This window comes from Marasmius oreades, chromosome 3, assembly GCF_018924745.1.
Source record: "Marasmius oreades isolate 03SP1 chromosome 3, whole genome shotgun sequence".
Lineage (NCBI taxonomy): Eukaryota > Fungi > Basidiomycota > Agaricomycetes > Agaricales > Marasmiaceae > Marasmius > Marasmius oreades.
The window spans coordinates 2,189,602-2,206,863 of NC_057325.1; the positions used below are offsets into that span (position 1 = coordinate 2,189,602).

The window sequence follows — 17,262 nt, forward strand, 5'->3', positions numbered from 1 at the left end:
GTTCTGCCACTGCATTCCGAAGGCCAGGACATAAGTCCGAGCTGCACGCCCTCGAAAATGTACTCATCCGATACTAGCGGTGCAGATGATGTATTCAGGAATACTCTAGATCCCAGCAGAATATATAGTCACGACCAGAGTCGAATACAAAAATCATATCGTAAAAAAAGAAGTCCAAAAACAAGTAAAACGGGTATTGTAGAGTAAGGAGTACGCGATTCCAAGTAAAGAAAAGAAAAACGAAAAAGTGTGGTGAGTCCAGGGAACGGAGCCGCTTACACGATAACATGTAACGTCGTGAGGCGATGCGTAATGTGATGCACAGCCCGTTTTCGGGGATGGGCTCATGGATGAGCATTGGACCACCTTCTCTGGAGGACTCGAGTATTGTGGGGATGGGCAGATTGGGGTGAGGGCGGCTGTTGCTTTTTGGTTGAAGGTCGTGGGCATGACGTCGTGATAAGTGAAGGAGGGAAGGCGGTCTGAGGTAAAGTTTGTGCACGATGTCGGATGATGGGACTGTTTGGAGAGTTAGACTTAAGAGATAGAGGGAAAAGAAGCACAGAGAAACTGACGTTCCGGCCCTTATGAGTTCCATCAGCCTAGGATGCTTGACAGCGGTATTCATAAACAAACCAGTTGGGACGATGCCTTGTCCCAAAGTAATGCGTCGTAGAGAAAGATTAGAAGAGACGAGTAATAAGACCTCACTCCAAACGCTCGGAAGGAGGGTGATGAAGGTGTGTAGATTGGGAAGAGACGCAAGTGAGCGAGCGAGATGGGTTACGGGGGAGGCCGAATCAAGAGTAGGATCGGAAAGTTTAAAGGCGACGTGGACAGTGGTGAGGGTTGGAGGCAACTGCTGGGCTAGACGATAGATGAAACGTCTGGTGTTGTCAGAGCTGAGGTAGGCTGCTGTCGGCGGTTTCCTGATGGTGAGATGAGTCAAGCTGGGGGGGAGGTCGATGTCGACGTCGACGTCGAGGAGTTCAATATCGAGGGATTGCAAGTCTGAGGTAAGTAGTTCTGGAGTGAAGGCATCTACGGTTACGACAAGACTTTTGAGGAGATGGGAGTGACTGGACTGAAGAAAGAGCGTGGACTGGCGTTTGGTGGAAAGAACGACGTGGTTGTAGAGATGAGGAAGAGCGATTCTGTGGAACTGAGAACAAGTTTTGAGGATATCTGGATGGACAGCAAACTGGAAGATTCTGTCGGTCAGTTCTTCTGGTAGAGAGGGAAGGGACATTAGGTGAGGTGGCCAGGCCGAAACAGGCAGCTTATTTAAAGTGAGACCCCGACACGGGGTTACACTTAGTTTTCCCATATATGGACATACGATTACCTCATAGTGTTCCCACGCTATGTCTGCCTTTTTCCTGGTGTTTAGCGAGCCTGGCGGTCGAGTGTCGTTGGATGAGTTCCAGGATTGGTACAACAACGAACACATTCCCCTTCGTCTCAACCATCTCCCTCAGTTTCTGTCTGGTGCTCGCTACCAGTCCACTGACCCTGGCGACGACACCTGGCTCTCCATATACCAAGTCACCCATCCCGATATCTTCTCTCATCCGTCTTACACAACCCTCAGAGAGAATCGGAGCCCACGTGAGGCAGATCTCGTCAAACGTCTTGCACTTCTAGACAGGAGATGTTACCACATCGTCAATGTCGCTTCCTCTGGCGTTCCCTGTGGTTTCGAACTGGGAGAGCACACTACTCAGGCTCTCCTCACCTATGCATCTACGACCGATAAGCCACCTTCCATCCCCTCCTCACTCAGGACACACGTCTTGAGCTTATTTGATCACAGCACCATGAAACATGGTGCCACTGTATCCACCGATTATCCGGAGTATCATGTCGTTCATGGTCAGTCCTCCCTTCCTCTATCTCCTTTCTCTCACCCTCCCAAATAACAGAGTTCGCCAACGTAGCCGATGCGACCACTGCTGCATCTCTCATCGATGATCCCCAGCTCACCCAAGTCAAAACTTTCAAGTTATACAGAGCTTATCCCTGCGTTGCACAGGGCAATTTACCATAGGCCCGTAATTTACGGCTGAGAATAAATTTAACGTCGTCCAGTTATTACCACGGGCATTGTGCCTTCAGTGAGAAACTTCCCTATTTGCAACCGCGCAGCTCACCGCCTTTGCACTGGCTCCAGTGGTTGTCGAAACCACTGATTACGAGTCGACTCCTTCACACACTCCTCGACAGGCTGTTAATCAGGACTGATCCATATCCAGAAAACTACTTACCAGTTGCGTCGTCAAGGGACATACAAACCAATCATTCATAATTACCTTGCCCACAGCAACATTCATGCTGGGCGCTGTCAAATCCAAGTACCATCTCCGAAACGGTACACGCTATGATGGATTCCCTCTGTCCATTTTGACAAACGTTTGACATTCCAATTACTTTTCCATGATCCGTTCCTCCGCCTAACTCCTTTTTCTACCAGCAGGTAGCCTGTTTCCGGTCAGGCCTACGGGGTCCTCTACATCCAAAGGGCTACCCCAACCCCCCCCCCCCCCCTTTGGACCTTGGGGGTCTTGTTCGGTTACGTCTCTGTATGCGTTCTACTTACCCATCTTTAGCTTTACAGAGCGGGCGCGGATTTGAGGTAGCGGCGCCTATGTACAGGTTTCAGGGAGTTGCCAACGGTGGGCCTCTCCCTTCCCGCTTTCCCACCCCATTCACTGGCTATAATCCTCTGTTCAAGCTGTCCGGTGCGGCGAGTACAGTCTTAATACTGGCGGCAACTCCGAGTCAATACATCACTGTCACCACAGACCTGTAGATTCAGCGGTTATACCATCGTCATATATCACCCTCTTCCAGGTCCATAGATTTGTGGACTCTTCGGTATGTGTATAAATCATTCGCACCACAATACCATAACCTCACTCAAGACCATTCGCCTTAGCCCGGCGGCGTTTTTTTTTTGTTTTGTTTTGAAGACACTGCCCCCTGCCCGTTTCACCACGGGATCTCGTACTCGAAACATAGAATAGAATGGGCAGGGGACACCGATAAAAACTAACTCTGGCCATGGCGCGCAATTGAAGTCGTTCTCGTTGTTATCTTGCTCTTGATCTTGTAAATCCCGAAGCTATTTCCTCAGTATCGTTGCGAAACCCGAACAGGTGCTGTAATCAGGCTTTGGTTATGCGAGGATCGGCCCCTTTGAAACGCAAATCAGATCTACCGCACTAATTCAGTAAGAAGGCGATGACATCTCCGACGGTGGCTACAGGTATGTCGCGGTACTAGTGTGTGCTGTTTGTTTGTTCTCTAGGACAGTCTCGTCTACATTCAATTCCAACCCCGAATGAGACGAGTGAGTCTTTTACGAGATCGGTTGCGGCCAAGTTCGTGAAATGCTCCGAGACGGAGAATAGGGGGACCGAAGAAAACTGAAGAAAGGGAAGATTTACTGGTCACCACGAACTCACCACACCATTTAACTGTGATTCCACCCCAGTTTTATCTATCTCTCCCCGGTTTGTATGGCGTTAGGTTTCCGCCCACGTCTCGTTATAAGTCTTTTTTGGTGGTATATTTTTGTGCAGCAAGGACAAGTGCGGTTCCAATGTTGTTGTGTGGGAAGCATGTTGGCAAAAACTAAGCCGCTCGTTCACTCCACTGATCGTCGATGGTTAGAGAGATGGTTTTGGCATGATTTACAGTACAGTAGCCTCCATCTGTCTACCGGACGAAGATTCGGTGGTAAGACGGTGTCCCAACGAAGATTTGATGAGAACAGAGCGGAGTGTCAAAGGACAACATTGTGGGCCGATCATTGGATAGCCTAAGCGCCGTTTACACGTTAAAACAGAAGACAGCTGTAGTTGGTAAACGAGCTCAAAGGCTTTGAACGAGATATGAACGCAGGGGCAGAAAGGGGAAAAAGAACACCGTGATGGTGAGCCACGAGGATCTCTGTGATAAGCATACCTGGCTTGATTTCCCCAGTTGTAGAGAAGTAGTGAAAGAGTCGACAGCCTAGGAATGAATGTCAATGAACGGTTTGAACGCGGAAGCAGAGACACCGAGAAGCAGGTGACCGCGTCTTCAACTATCTTATCAGTTATCAACAGAACGACTAGCCGATCTTTTTCGCAACATGGTTGGAAAAATCTAGCGGAACAAATCCAACTATGTACATTCATTCACCTCATGGTCGCATCATTGGGATAACCAATCCAGCCATTCCTTCGCATTGTCTTCGCGGGTTCTTCACATGCCAACGAATTGAATCGTGCAAAGGCCGACCCCTACTACTCGTTGAAGATAAGTGAGGCCCTGAAGGACGCACAAAGCAAGGTGTGGGCTTGTGAGGCCTTGAGGGCTTACTACCATTCGTTCGAGCGAGACGTTTCCTGATGAGTATGTACAAGTTTCTGTTCTGTTATGCTTTTGACGGCGCCCAACAGTTGCCTATTACCCCGCCCCAAAACCGCCCACCCTCATTTTGCAGATCAGACAGCCGTTAGCTGAACATCAAAACGTACATACTTACGCCCAGCGAGTCCCTTGAGTCGTAAGCGATTCCCTCCCAATCGCCCCATGGGACATTACTTATGCCTAAAAGTGACTTCGGACCGTTTGTTCAAAAACCATCGTAGATTACCTCAATACATAGTACACTCACACCGACTCTCTTTACTCTATCTAGTATCTATATCTCACGCGATCAACATTTTGTTGTTCATTATACGATACGAAATGAAATTCCCTCAACCTTCGTGAACGACTTAACCGCAGTTGACTTACGATTAACTAAAGTATTTCCCCTTCGCGTGTGATTAGAGAGCGGCTTTGCAATATACCTAGAGTTGAAAATCCATCAGTGGCCGTAAGTCTGTAAGGAAAGACATGTACTAATTACACCGTACGTACATACTGTCGCCGGACATGTGCATGAAGTAGGAATAAATATTTCCCCTGACAGTTGCATGCATAAACACCCATGAGACACGGGAAGTACGAAGACTTTATCAATTGAATACGTTATGTACATGTACCATTTAAATAACTGGTTCTTTGAACGACGGGTTCAATCGTGCAAGTTACCTCCTTGAAAGAAGATATGAATGAACAAGCTGATTATCATCGTAACACAAGTTACTCACGGCCGTGGCACAATCGCTCAACTCCCGTATCGTTAACTCTGCGAGACTTTCTGAATAAATCCCTTGGATTGTCAGTTACTATCGCGGATGAAGTCCTTAGTCCGGGTTTCCTTACTTGTTCGAGGGAGGAACAAAACAGAGACTCACAAGACTGGAAGCCATCATCAGGTCACCCCGTTCAAACGTTCAAGCCTCGAGGCAATCTCGCGAAGACCAAAGGTGGTGCAGGTCTTCTTTTTGAATTTTCTATTTCTATTCTTCTCCGTGGCCTACATTCAGGATGGAGATTAGGTATATAAACCGACGACTCCTTCAGCCCAGGTTCACCTGAGGCGATTTGTTTTCTCATCGTTTTGAGGAAAGTTCAACGGAAACGACCATGAGTTCGACACACCAGCTAAGTCTAATTTCTTCATTCTCCCCAAATTTCCGTACTTCAACCGCTTCAACGGCGCCAAGTTAAACGAAGGTAAGGAGACCATTGAGACGGTAGCCGCGTGTGTAACGTATGTCGTATGGTGTGAATAGATATGAAGGTGAGGTTATTATCGATTTATACCTGGCCCTGTTCTCACTTGCTAGTTTCGAATCTCGATTATGAAAATCTCCGCCTCACCGATAAAGGAAAGGACAAAAGAAGCAAGTTCGATCAGGCGTTGAGGGCATCGTGTCTAGAGGATCGGACTAACACATTTTTAGATGGCGAGTACTCCAATTTTGAGAGCCGAGAACCGAACTTGCGGAGGAGTGGAGGCTAGGGGGGAGGGGTAGAAGGGTAGAGGGTGTGGAAGATAACAAAGTAAGTGAACCGTCGAGCTGAAATGTAATGCAAATGCAAATATGGTACTCAACTTATCGTGCCCTCGTCCCCTCCCATTCCTGTATTTATTCATCTTGACTCGGCGTCATTTTTGCTCGTGTATTCTTCTTTCTGTGGCGTCGAATAAGAAGAAAGGGGACGTGACTAACCCTTTCACACCAGATCACATCAAACGGGGACTCCGGGTTGTTACTTTGCATCGATCATCAAGGACGATTGCAGAACAACCGAGAACTTTACTTGCCTCGGGGAGGACCATCGTTATCATCATGAAACGTTCAGAAGGGTCTCATCCGATTGTAGAACGTGCCCTCCCCCATAGGGCGGCTAGCGAAGCAGATGGAGAATTGAAAGAGGACATGGAATTGCGGATACGTCTATGACGAACTCATCATGACGGAAGGGCAGCGACTGTCACATGAAACGGGAAAGCCGAGTGATTGATTTCAGTCGTTCTGTTCCGTCGTCGCGAGGTAAATTAACGGAAACAGAGCGCAGCGGACATGCCTCTCCCCCTCCATGAGTCGGTTCGTCACTGGTTCTCCAATGAGAGTAAGGAAAGAGACAGCCCGAGTGATCAGTCAAAACGATGCAGAGGATGACACATACCGGTACAGAAATTTATCTATTTATTTTCCATTCAGGAACTGCGCGCCCGGTGAGTAAAAATGAACTCATGCCAGGTGGGTATCACCGAAACCCTGCGGCGCGGCAGTGTCGAGAGTATACCCTTGACCCTAAGGACCTCAGATCCATGAAAGAAGCTTCCTCGGGATATTGAGAATCCATCTCGAACGTAAATGAAAGAGAAAGCAACGAAAGCAGGACAAACGGGAGTGAATGAATGATGAGGCTCACATTCGGAGAACCGCATGGGCGAGAGGAAACAAAAGGCTTAATAAGCACCCACAATCAGTCAGATTTTCCTTTTCAGGAAAGAAGGTTACATAGCCGATGTTATATATCCATCAAAGCGACAGATTTTTTATGCCCTAGACCCTACTCAGTTTTTTTCTCTACTCTTTACTCTATCCCACTCACTCTCCCCCTCCGGAGGTGCTTTTCATGCTACGATAAATGTTGACTCTACTTACAGGCTCGTACTGCGACGTTTGCGCAGAGGAATTTGGCTCTCAACTTCCTCCTCACTGTATTCCGTGCGGTAAGTTATTCAAGGCCACAGGACACAAAGAAATTTTTCTCTGACACTTGTTTTGCAGGCCACGTTTTATGTGCAAACTGTTGTAATGCCATAGTCGAAAAGACTTCAGAACGACAACAACCCGCCTGTCCTTTTTGTCGAGAGCATTTTTCTACCGATGATGTTCGTTTGATCCGTACAGACTTCTCATCTAGTGCATGGAGCACCTCTCGTCGTCTTCCTGCACCTCTGGAGACGTCCAACTATAACAAAAACCACAAAAATTTTAATGATGCCGCAGCTGCACACTGGGCAAAGCGGGAAGAGAGACTTCCCCTCCCGGAAGGTGGATGCTCGCGCGTTCGTGAGGAAGCAAGGCGTCTCGAAGACAAGGTGGCCAAGGTCGCCGCAAAAAAATGTTCGGTGGAAGAGGTCAGCACTCTCCACCGAGAACTGGAGGATTGGCTAAATTCGGCTGTTAAGGATCCTGATCAGGTTAATTTCTATCTCTTCTTCTTCTTTTGATAACTCATTTCTTTGCGCAGACACCCTCGCTCTCACTTAGTGCTGCTCTGTTACGTGCCATTCTGATGAACCATGTGGTACATTCAGAAGCTACCAAGCACGCTAAAACGTTGGAGGCCACTCTCAGAGGTCGAATCGACGACATGGAGATATCCAACAGCAAGCTCGAGGCCGAACTTCGTCGGTACGTACTTCTCTGTATGTCGATCATATCGCGACCGTTGATTGACTTTTCTATCCCCTTTTTTATATACAGACAAGTAAGTTTTTTTTTTGTCCAGCCCCGTGGGAATGTGTTTTAGGTTTCGGCGTTGACGTAACTCTTTCTTTCCCATCCCTAGCGCTCACAATTCAGTCAAAAAGTTCAAGAGTGTCAGACTCTTCGGACAGAGCTGAACCGGCTTAAGCTGCTGGCTACAACCGTTGGTCCATCTACTCCTCCCAATGACCAGAGGTCCATGTCACCACCCCCGACAACCTCAGCCACTCCTTCCCCACCCTCACCTTTTAACAGTGCTTCTTCTACGACTTCTGCCACGTCTTCACCGTCACGATATCACACGAGAACAACGTCTTTACATGTCTCTTCACGACCCTCTACGCCTTCCTCCCACGCCCACCCTGTACGATCTCACACACCATCGTTACGATCCCATACACCTGCGCCCATGCGGGTGTCTACGCCCGCTCCACCCCTTCCACTAAGGTCACATACACCAGCGCCACCTCCTGACATCCCGCCAAAGCCTCGTAGGCTTTCGCAACCCCCACTTCCCACACCACCACCCCCAAAAGTCGTCCGATCCCTGTCTGATGAGAAGGCATCGATCCATCATGAACGATGGATCCCTCCCCGTTCGCCATCCTACACAACGTCTTCACCAGCAGAATACGGACGACCCCCGAGCAGATTGTCGAAATTAATTCCGACGCGTTCGGCCTCAGTTGTATCGAGGATAAGACCCAGTGTACGTTCCCCGTCCCCCAACTGAGATAATTATTCCGTCTGGAACGTCTTGATTTTTTTTTTTTTTACTCGTTTCCGTCTATCTTGTCTCGTGGATCCTGTTTTCTGTTCTTCGTCATCGTCTCTGCATGGAACGTATCGTATATATCACCTTAATCCTCCTGTGTCTCCACCTCTTTTTCTCATTTCCTTTCGTCTCTCCTCTTTCTATTCGTTGTACCCGTTCCCCCATGGACGATCGATATCGGCGTGGTTCTGCAAACCTATCTACATAGATGATGCATTATCTTTATTGCTCATTTCCATATCTTCGCTTTATCAAGTACGCCCCACACATTTCTCTGGCGTGTCTTGATACCTCCAAAGTTGCTGTTATTGTCTTTCCCTGACGTTCCTGCTTCGTTTTGTTCTTAATCGTTATTGACGGTGCCTACTAGTGGGTTACCGTCTTTCATCTTTCGGTGTCACTCTTCACTTTTGTTCTGTTATATTCTTTTTTCCTCGTCACTGGGCAGAACCAAATGGTCGGAACGCGCACTCTTCATGTAGCGAATATTTTCTTCTCTTCTTTTGTGGATCTTTACATACATAGTATTAGCTCTTTTATTACCAGTTATCCTCACTATAGACATATACTTTCTACTTCGCTTGGTTTGAGCTTCTGATTTGTTGATAAGATAAATGTTGAGTCACGCCACTTCATGAACATCGCACCAGGTCCTCAAGGCCTCATATCATCCCACAATGCACAGCTGACCTTGTACCTCGACCGTTCACCACTTGTACCAACAACCACGACCTTCTCATCTTCTACCATCTCTTGGGTAACCTCTCCAGTCTCAAATTCCCTTTTCACCCAGTCTGAAGTCAAAAATTAACGACATCTATCGATTTGAAGTTGGGGGAGGGTGAAAGAAAGAGAACGAGATACTCAGATGGCCCCACGTGAATGTCCCATACTGGTGTGGATGCTATATCTTAATCGTGAATACTCGAAAGCCGTGAGTTCTGCCACTTCAACTTACCTGCAATCCACACCTCAATCACGCCATAGGAATACGATGCGTGTTTTACCTGTTTGCAATCCTGTGTTCCAGGATTCAACATACCGTACGCTCCCCGAGAAGCAGATTCTTTTCGTGCGTAGGCCCTCCCCCGTGTCACCACAGCTCGTGAAAGCCTTTCAAAAAGGTTAACCTCGTCATTTGGTTCTTCTTTTAGGATACTGCATAACACAGCTTCTTCCACTTCTCATGATGAGACATCGACGGATACCAAGAGCGAAATGGAGGGATAATGTTACTTCGAACGGAAAACACTGGATAGAACAGGTGTGTGATACGAAAGGGTCTGCGCCTCACTTTTTGAGAATTATTTCCACTCGGATCACCTCCACTTGAAACATCACACTATTTAGCTTTCCGATGACATGGGGCCCGAACGGTACCTTCATTCGATGATAGGTTATCACCTTGGGTGGACACACTCGTTATGCGGAATGGCGATGACACAGGGACTACAGAAGAAAGTTGTGAATATTGGAATGGGAATTCGACCACATACAGTGGAACCGAAGGGAATCACCACCTCTCAGTACGTCGAGTCTCTACAACATAAGGTGAGCTGCGTGGAAACCATGCTTGTTTTACGCCTACCCTTATGTCGTTCCCTCGGTATCTAGTTGACAGAACTCGAAATTAAATCAATATCGGAGGAAGGTCTAACCGATGAACGCCGTCTTCGCCGCCTGTGTATCATTCTCACTCTCAAGGAAGCCTACATCAAAGCTATTGGCCAACCAATCGGGTTCGACTATACTCGATTGGAATTCTGCGTTGGTGAAAAATGGGCCAAAGGTGACGGACACCCACTTCAAGGATGGGAGTTTCGGATATTTGTCGTGGACATTGGGGTGGCACGTAAAGACCAGCTTGTCCAGGAGAAGTATCAGTGTGCTACTGCGTTTTTCAGAGGATCGATGCAGAGCCAGTTTGTGTTCTATGAAAGTAAGGAGGAGTTGGAATCCTGGGTGCAGTTTATTACGATTGACCAGATGTTGAGAGTTGTGCCCAAGTTGAATGCTTGAGGGACTGTAATCCTATCTATTGTGCTGTTTCTCCTTACTTCACCACCTCACTCCCTCTCATAGTGTTTCTTATGCCGGGAACTTATTCTATCGTTCTGCATTTTACATCATGTTTACTTCACAGATATTGTATGAAAATACACTGCTACTGTATTATCGCAATCTTAGTACCCTGTGAGAGATGGTGGCATCCGCCACATCATGACATCTTCGTCTGATGGCTAGTACGAATGCGAACAATGTCAGAGCGCTGGAGATTGGCTTCGTTGCAAAGAGACCTGAAAATAGAATCCTCTCGGTCGAACAGATTCAAAACCGTGTCAAATTCTGCGACTTCGCCGGAATCCATGACCAGAATGCGGTCATAATACGCTTTGTATCAGAAAGCAGGAACGGGCCCAGATAACGGTCAACTTGAATGCAATGCGCGATATCGTGTGTACTTACCGATGGTGTTGAGTCGATGTGCAATGCAAATCAGCGTGGATGTCGCAAACTCTACTTGGATCGTTTTCTGGATCTTGGAGTCGGTCTCGACATCAACATTGCTTGTGGCCTCGTCCTGTAACAATGAGAGATCGCTCGTTGATTTTACTCGAGGATTGAGAGCCAACTTCCCACTAACCAAGATAATGATACGGCTGCCCTTAACCAAGGCTCGACATAAGGCTAGCAACTGCTTCTCTCCAGCACTAAAATTGGCACCTCAATACCGAAGGCGATGAGAACGGAAATTCGTAAAGAGAAGACCGTATTCCTACCTTCATCACCAACGGCAGAATCGAGACTGAACTTAGCTTCAACAGTGGGATCCACGGGTCCTTCCTTTGGCAGAAGCCATGATCTTTGCAGAGCGGAGATCAGCTCAGCGTCTGTCCGCGTACCCAAAGGATCACTAGTAAGCGAACATCAGAGCAGGGACAGCATAAAATCGGTTTGACCATGAGGCTGACGAACAGATTTTCTCGAAGCGTTCCCAAAAACAAGGTGCTTTCTTGTGGTACAAGGGCGAGACGACCTCGGAGACATGCCAAATCTACCTGACGCGTGTCATAACCATCGATTTCAACTGTCCCACCTTGAACCTCGACCAATCTGAGTAACGAGACATCAGTTCAGGTTTTCGACGTTTAGAGGTGATCAAAAACCTCAGGAGAGCTTGCAACAGGGAGCTTTTGCCTGATAACGATGCATATTAATGTCAGGTACTTATATTTGAACCAAGGTTGAGATAATCACGCCCACCTGCTCCTGTTCGCCCAACAACTCCGATCTGTGAAGAAGGCGTTACTAAGTAGCGAATGCCCAAGATTCAAGTTCTTATGGACTAGCCTTTTCCCCCGCTCTTATAGAGAAGCTGACATTTTTCAAGACAAGCGGTAGATCTTCTCGATATGACAGATCAACACTGCTAAATTTGATTTCTCCCTTGTCGGGCCATGAAGATGGAGGTTGTTCACTGGGGTTCGTTTCACCACCCTCAGCAGGAAGTTCGGTGTAGACAAGTACTCGTTCAACAGCATTCATGCTCTGTTCTTGTTGCGCAAACTGTGTGACCATCGTTGCTGCCCAATGCCACACCGATTTAGCTGGTCGCCATGATCATAATGAGCGGAGTACTAACAAAATATCTGTGTTACTGAGGGAAAGTAAGAGTCGAAGAAACTAAAAGTACAGGAACGGCGCTCACTGCTCATGGTGTATGATAAGACCACTCCTATCTTAGCTGGATCAACAGCCTTTCGAAAGCCAGAGGCAAACAAAACAATGCCGAAAACAAGGACATTCCCGAGTAAATCCAGTCTCACGCCTAACCATCGCTGTATAGTGATAGTCATATAGTAGGCTCGGTTCTCCAGGTCCAGTCCTTGTTCAGCATCCTTGACTGCCCGATCCTGTTATGCGATGAGATCGATCGAGATTTTGCAGCGGCAACCCTACCTGTTCGCCGTATGCACGAATTGTTGCAAGCCCTGTCAGCGTCTCTGCGAGCTTTCTGTCAGAGAACGTAAGGACAGAGCAGAAATCAGTGGTAACCATACCCGTATATGAGCTGTACAACGCAGATCGCATGAGGGAATCAAGGCGTTTAGTTTCCACAGATGTCCGTCTGTAGTACAGCGAAGCCAGGTAGTACAGAGCTATCATCGGGATGAATATGATCCCCAGGTAGGGAAGAACGTAGAGCACAAGCGCCATGGTTCCCAGCACAGAACTGAAAGTCAACATAAACTAGATATAATGTAAATGTCGATTTCTTGAAAAACCTCGTTTGGACGATAAAAGAACCTATACCTGAGAGAGATTTGCGGTGAGTTCCTGGTCGAGAGTATCCTGGTCCTTTGATAAGCGGGACAGAACTCTACCTGTAAAGAGCTACTTATTAGAAATTCTTTAAAAGCTTTAGATACCAGCAGAACACGGACCTATGGGGGTTGTATCGAAAAACGAAACGGGCGATTGGAGTACTGCACGTAGCGCTGTTCGGAATAAGCTCAGGCTAGCAAATAATCCAGCAACCCTGCGAGGGTGCGCGTATATCAGTTTCATGCAGTTGGCAGGTAGGAAACGGTGAACGTACGCAAATATGAAGCTCGTCAAGAACTGGAGAGCAGCGGAAGCCGCGCCTGAGAAATACATGCGAGAATCGTTAGTTAGTCCCTCAAGTATGAAGATACCCTACCTACCTAGACCGGCATAAACAGCAATATATTGGCCTTGCTGAAAGCCTGGTATGCTGTTTGACGTCCAAAAGCCGAGGAACAGATTGTTCCCCACTAGCACTCTCTAAACATGACCGAAAAATGATGGCGTCACTGAGGCTCACCTTGAGCGCCTTGCGCGAGCGAAATCAAGAGGATAATCGTCGGAGCCCAAACGAAACCGCCGGCAAATCGAAGATATCTCTTGTAAGTCGCCGCGGATACCGCACCCGTATTTCGCTCCTCGTCCTGCATCAACTGCTTTGTGGCGTTGGGAAGAGAACGTATTTTAGGTTCCTGGTTTTCCCGCTTGTCGCTCTGCTTGATTTCCTGTTCTTCGAGGTTACCATACTCTTCCATGAGGTGAGAAAATAGCACGCTCTCTTTTCTCAGGGACTGGAACCGATTGAGAGCCTGAAATACTATAGACCGAACGATACTGACCTCGTACGTTCCCTGTTCTCGAATTTTCCCTTTGTCTACCACAAAGATATGATCCGTCTTGTCCAAAACATGGAGCGCATGAGTGACCAATATTCTGGTCCGGTCAGCCATGATACCATTCAGGATACAATTATTCAGTATCTCTTTCCCCACATATGAATCGACAGCAGACAGGGGATCATCCATTAGTACAATATCGGAAAGTGAATATGCGGCGCGCGCTAGTGAAACACGGGCCTGCGACGCGCGCTCAGAATGGAGTATTTTATTGAAGGTGATATTTGATTTACCTTCTGACCGCCTATAATGAAGAGTAAGTCTCGATTGGAACGAATGACGAGATACAACACCGCTAAGATTAATTCCCTTTTCCCCAATCTCGGTTTCCTCGCCCTCAGGTAGTACCCCCAAATCGTGTCCAAGACTGCAGGCAGTGATAGTCTCCTGAAACCTGCGAGCGTTTGAGAACGTATCCTCGTGGTTTGAAACGTAAAGTGGATTCACCTTTGTTCGTCTTCTTTCTGACCAAACAGAATATTCTCCTTCAGTGTAGTGTTCCTGATCCAAGGTGTCTGTGGGACGTAGGCGACCGTTCCTCCAAAGGTGACGCAGCCTTGCACTCGTCTCATTTCCCCGACCAGTGCTTGCAGGATCGAGCTCTATCGTGATGAAAACTCAGCCCCTTCGACTTTCAAGTTCGACCAATATTCAAACATGCCTTTCCAGACCCAACCCTTCCCACGATGGCAACAAATGATCCTCTCGGTACCGAAAATTTTAGGCTCTTCAATGTAAATGGTCGCCCTTCATCTTTCTCGTCCCTTGGCGTCGCCTGAACTTGACGTACGTCACGCCGGGCGGCTGATTTTTCGCGGCTGATAGGCACATCGGGATTTTCCTTCCCTTTGGCGTGTTTTTGGACCTTGGGTCCATCCAATTTACCCACCGTCTCCCAGGAAAAGTCGCCATTGACCTCAATAGCAAAGTCTCCTTTCGGGTCTACTTGATAGGGTTCATCAAGTTCCTCGGCAGTGAGAAATGAGCCAATGCGGCGTAGTGCTACTAGAGCGTCTGACAGTGCTGTCAGAACAATCGGAAAGAATGTGAGAGGGACACGGATTATCTGTAATGGAGATGAATACTCTCAACTGAGAGACGATTCGCAAGAACGCTTACATTGAATAGCTGTAGCGAGCTGAAAACAACGGCAACGTTGAGATCGTGACTAGTAAGGGCGTATGTGATCTAAAGGCGTCCCATCGTGAAAGATTGAGACGAACGAGGAAACGAGGGGATGAGACTCACGAATGAAAGTACCGAAGCCAACACTGGAAGGAAGGTCACAAAGGCAAGTAAGCACGACCGGGCTATACTGAACGTGAGGCTGAGTATAGGTTCTTCTCAGTAGGTACAGATCGCATACGCTGATTTACGGATCGTCTTGATCTCCTTTTTCCGTAAATTTCCAATAATTGTCGTGTAAAAATCCTCCCACGCGTAGGCTTTGATCAACCGAACACCTTGAAGAACCTATCCAATTGGCTCGGTGGTGAATATAAGTATGTAGTCCTTTGGAACCATTCACCTCATTCGTAAGACGAACCCTCGAGTCGGTAATTTTGACTCCTTTCTTTCTCTGGTTGAATATTATTCTCACGAGGAGAAATTGCACTGGGAGCCCAATGATGAGGACCTGAGCAAGATTACATCGATCGGAAAATCGGTGTGCAAAGAAGTCGACGTACCCCCAGACCGACAAGGGCCGAATATCCAAGCTGGGAGGAAATCAATTCGGACGCTTAGAGCAAACCATTTCATCCGCATACGTTACCGATGAGAAGCCCAACGCCTATCGCAAACTGAATACAAACAACAGTCAGACATGACGGTTAAAGGTGGGTAAAATCAAGTTAACCTGTATTGGAGAAACCCAGAGGCTATATACGATCGCTTCGATCAGCCTTCACGAAGAGTGGTAAGAGATGACCAAACAGATTACATGTGTCCAAAGGCACTGAACCTATCCAGCCTTGAAGCATCGGTAGAAATCATCGTCGTGATCTTTCCGACGCTATGTTCAGTCCTTGCTCTTCCTGACAGGCGGAGAGATTTCCGGAATATGTTTCCAATAAGCTGCGAATATCGAGAGTTCATCAGTATTGCCATCCGAGCTCAGCTGGACACATACTCCGCTTCTAATGGAAAGTCCATTGGCCATGGTTTCTATATAGTGATGTCTAGTCATTCTGTCGAAAATTCGGGTGGGCAAAACTGACTTTGCATAAAATGATTTGACAACTTCGAATTTTGATTCTGTGAGTGGAAGTACCACATTGGGTTGAGAAGTGCACTTACCAGACTAGCAGTTTCTGGCGAAGAGAGTTAATTGCATGATTAATAGTGATTGAGTGGATAAGTCACCTTGCATCGCAAAAATTGCAATGGCGAGTCCAATTCCGTATCCAATACCACGTGGCGCGGGGATCACGGCCCTTTCTGCCTCGTTGGCACGATAGTATATATAAGACTGCTCAAGCCAAGCAAGCAGCACCTTGTTCACCAAGGGAGTTGTTGTGTTCAGGGTATCTTCAACAATGATTAGAAAGATTCGACGACCGTAAAATGTGTATCCCGATACCTGATAAGAGCTTAAAAATGCCGGATATCACTATACTTTCGCGGAAGGTACGAAGGATAGCCTTCGCCAAAGAGGAATCGTAATGAGAATTCCTCGAGCCCGCAAGTGAAGGAGGCGTTTCACTTGGCAACGAGTTTTTGGTTTCAAAGGCTTTCTGGAAAGCCGTGGAGAATTCAGATTCCTTGACAAGAAAAGAAGGGCGATTTTCAGGTGGACATCGAGAGAAGAAATTGGTTTCCAATTCATTCGTAACATTGTGGGTAAGGCGTTCCGAAGGGAGGTCCCAGAGATCTGTATCCACATAAAGTTCACATTCGATGGAGCCCATTCAAACAAGTTGGAAACGCACCGTCTTTCTCGAGTGGCCGAGAAAAACCAACCGCAAGGAAAGGAGATAACCAATGAAATACAAGTTGTGAGAAAAACCTGATTAGAGATAGGTATTGAAGTCTGGATGAGTTCTTTCCGAACCCAGTAAGAACTCGCCGCTTACGATGCTTGCCCTTGAGGGAGAATCTTTCCTCTCCCAAAATTCGGAGCAGCTGGAGGAGGACGGAATGGGTTGAACATTGGAGTCTTCGTCTGTGCAGGTCGTGGAACTTGATAGAGATAGAGACCAGCTGCAGATTTTGTAGCCGCGTCATTGTCGAAAGAATGTGCCGATGTACACGCGTACGCATGGCATGGCACTCAGACCGGGATTGATTAATATTGAAGGAGAGCTATGTTTGGATCATAAGTATCATGTCATGTACCTAGGATCTAATCTAATCTTCCCGGGCTTTACCGCCTAAT

At 47.4% G+C, this 17,262-nt stretch overlaps 6 protein-coding genes across 6 annotated transcripts; 4 read left to right on the plus strand and 2 right to left on the minus strand.

The window, feature by feature from the left end:
* Nucleotides 1-66: 66 nt before the first annotated feature.
* E1B28_006013 (uncharacterized protein) lies at nucleotides 67-1,249 on the minus strand (the record flags this gene model as incomplete). Its single annotated transcript, XM_043150620.1, has 2 exons — nucleotides 67-519; nucleotides 576-1,249. The coding sequence occupies 2 exons, from the start codon at nucleotides 1,247-1,249 to the stop codon at nucleotides 345-347; spliced, it is 849 nt and encodes a 282-aa protein (XP_043011709.1). The 3' UTR covers nucleotides 67-344.
* A 115-nt stretch (nucleotides 1,250-1,364) lies between these two features.
* E1B28_006014 (uncharacterized protein) lies at nucleotides 1,365-2,100 on the plus strand (the record flags this gene model as incomplete). The annotated part of the gene is made up of 2 exons (XM_043150621.1): nucleotides 1,365-1,872; nucleotides 1,923-2,100. 2 exons carry the CDS (start codon nucleotides 1,365-1,367, stop codon nucleotides 2,045-2,047), a joined length of 633 nt encoding a protein of 210 aa, XP_043011710.1. The 3' UTR covers nucleotides 2,048-2,100.
* Nucleotides 2,101-7,041: 4,941 nt separating this feature from the next.
* On the plus strand, nucleotides 7,042-8,622 carry E1B28_006015 (uncharacterized protein; the record flags this gene model as incomplete). The annotated part of the gene is made up of 5 exons (XM_043150622.1): nucleotides 7,042-7,126; nucleotides 7,185-7,600; nucleotides 7,651-7,814; nucleotides 7,887-7,890; nucleotides 7,972-8,622. The coding sequence occupies 5 exons, from the start codon at nucleotides 7,042-7,044 to the stop codon at nucleotides 8,620-8,622; spliced, it is 1,320 nt and encodes a 439-aa protein (XP_043011711.1).
* Nucleotides 8,623-9,532: 910 nt separating this feature from the next.
* Nucleotides 9,533-9,997, plus strand: E1B28_006016 (uncharacterized protein; the record flags this gene model as incomplete). Its single annotated transcript, XM_043150623.1, has 3 exons — nucleotides 9,533-9,598; nucleotides 9,652-9,736; nucleotides 9,819-9,997. 3 exons carry the CDS (start codon nucleotides 9,533-9,535, stop codon nucleotides 9,995-9,997), a joined length of 330 nt encoding a protein of 109 aa, XP_043011712.1.
* Nucleotides 9,998-10,053: 56 nt separating this feature from the next.
* Nucleotides 10,054-10,683, plus strand: E1B28_006017 (uncharacterized protein; the record flags this gene model as incomplete). Its single annotated transcript, XM_043150624.1, has 2 exons — nucleotides 10,054-10,215; nucleotides 10,279-10,683. 2 exons carry the CDS (start codon nucleotides 10,054-10,056, stop codon nucleotides 10,681-10,683), a joined length of 567 nt encoding a protein of 188 aa, XP_043011713.1.
* Nucleotides 10,684-10,853: 170 nt separating this feature from the next.
* E1B28_006018 (uncharacterized protein) lies at nucleotides 10,854-17,167 on the minus strand. The gene is made up of 37 exons (XM_043150625.1): nucleotides 16,961-17,167; nucleotides 16,817-16,893; nucleotides 16,468-16,758; nucleotides 16,251-16,415; nucleotides 16,185-16,198; nucleotides 16,106-16,127; nucleotides 16,018-16,052; nucleotides 15,829-15,962; nucleotides 15,745-15,766; nucleotides 15,656-15,688; nucleotides 15,575-15,604; nucleotides 15,415-15,522; nucleotides 15,253-15,359; nucleotides 15,135-15,201; nucleotides 15,006-15,074; nucleotides 14,548-14,952; nucleotides 14,334-14,488; nucleotides 14,180-14,280; nucleotides 14,120-14,130; nucleotides 13,830-14,066; nucleotides 13,511-13,781; nucleotides 13,371-13,460; nucleotides 13,265-13,310; nucleotides 13,110-13,204; nucleotides 12,979-13,049; nucleotides 12,726-12,915; nucleotides 12,625-12,668; nucleotides 12,374-12,578; nucleotides 12,308-12,322; nucleotides 12,016-12,248; nucleotides 11,929-11,956; nucleotides 11,832-11,862; nucleotides 11,641-11,778; nucleotides 11,445-11,578; nucleotides 11,309-11,388; nucleotides 11,131-11,245; nucleotides 10,854-11,055 (listed from the first exon to the last, which is right to left on the minus strand). Exons 1-37 carry the CDS (start codon nucleotides 17,035-17,037, stop codon nucleotides 10,883-10,885), a joined length of 4,119 nt encoding a protein of 1,372 aa, XP_043011714.1. The 5' UTR covers nucleotides 17,038-17,167; the 3' UTR covers nucleotides 10,854-10,882.
* Nucleotides 17,168-17,262: the final 95 nt, after the last annotated feature.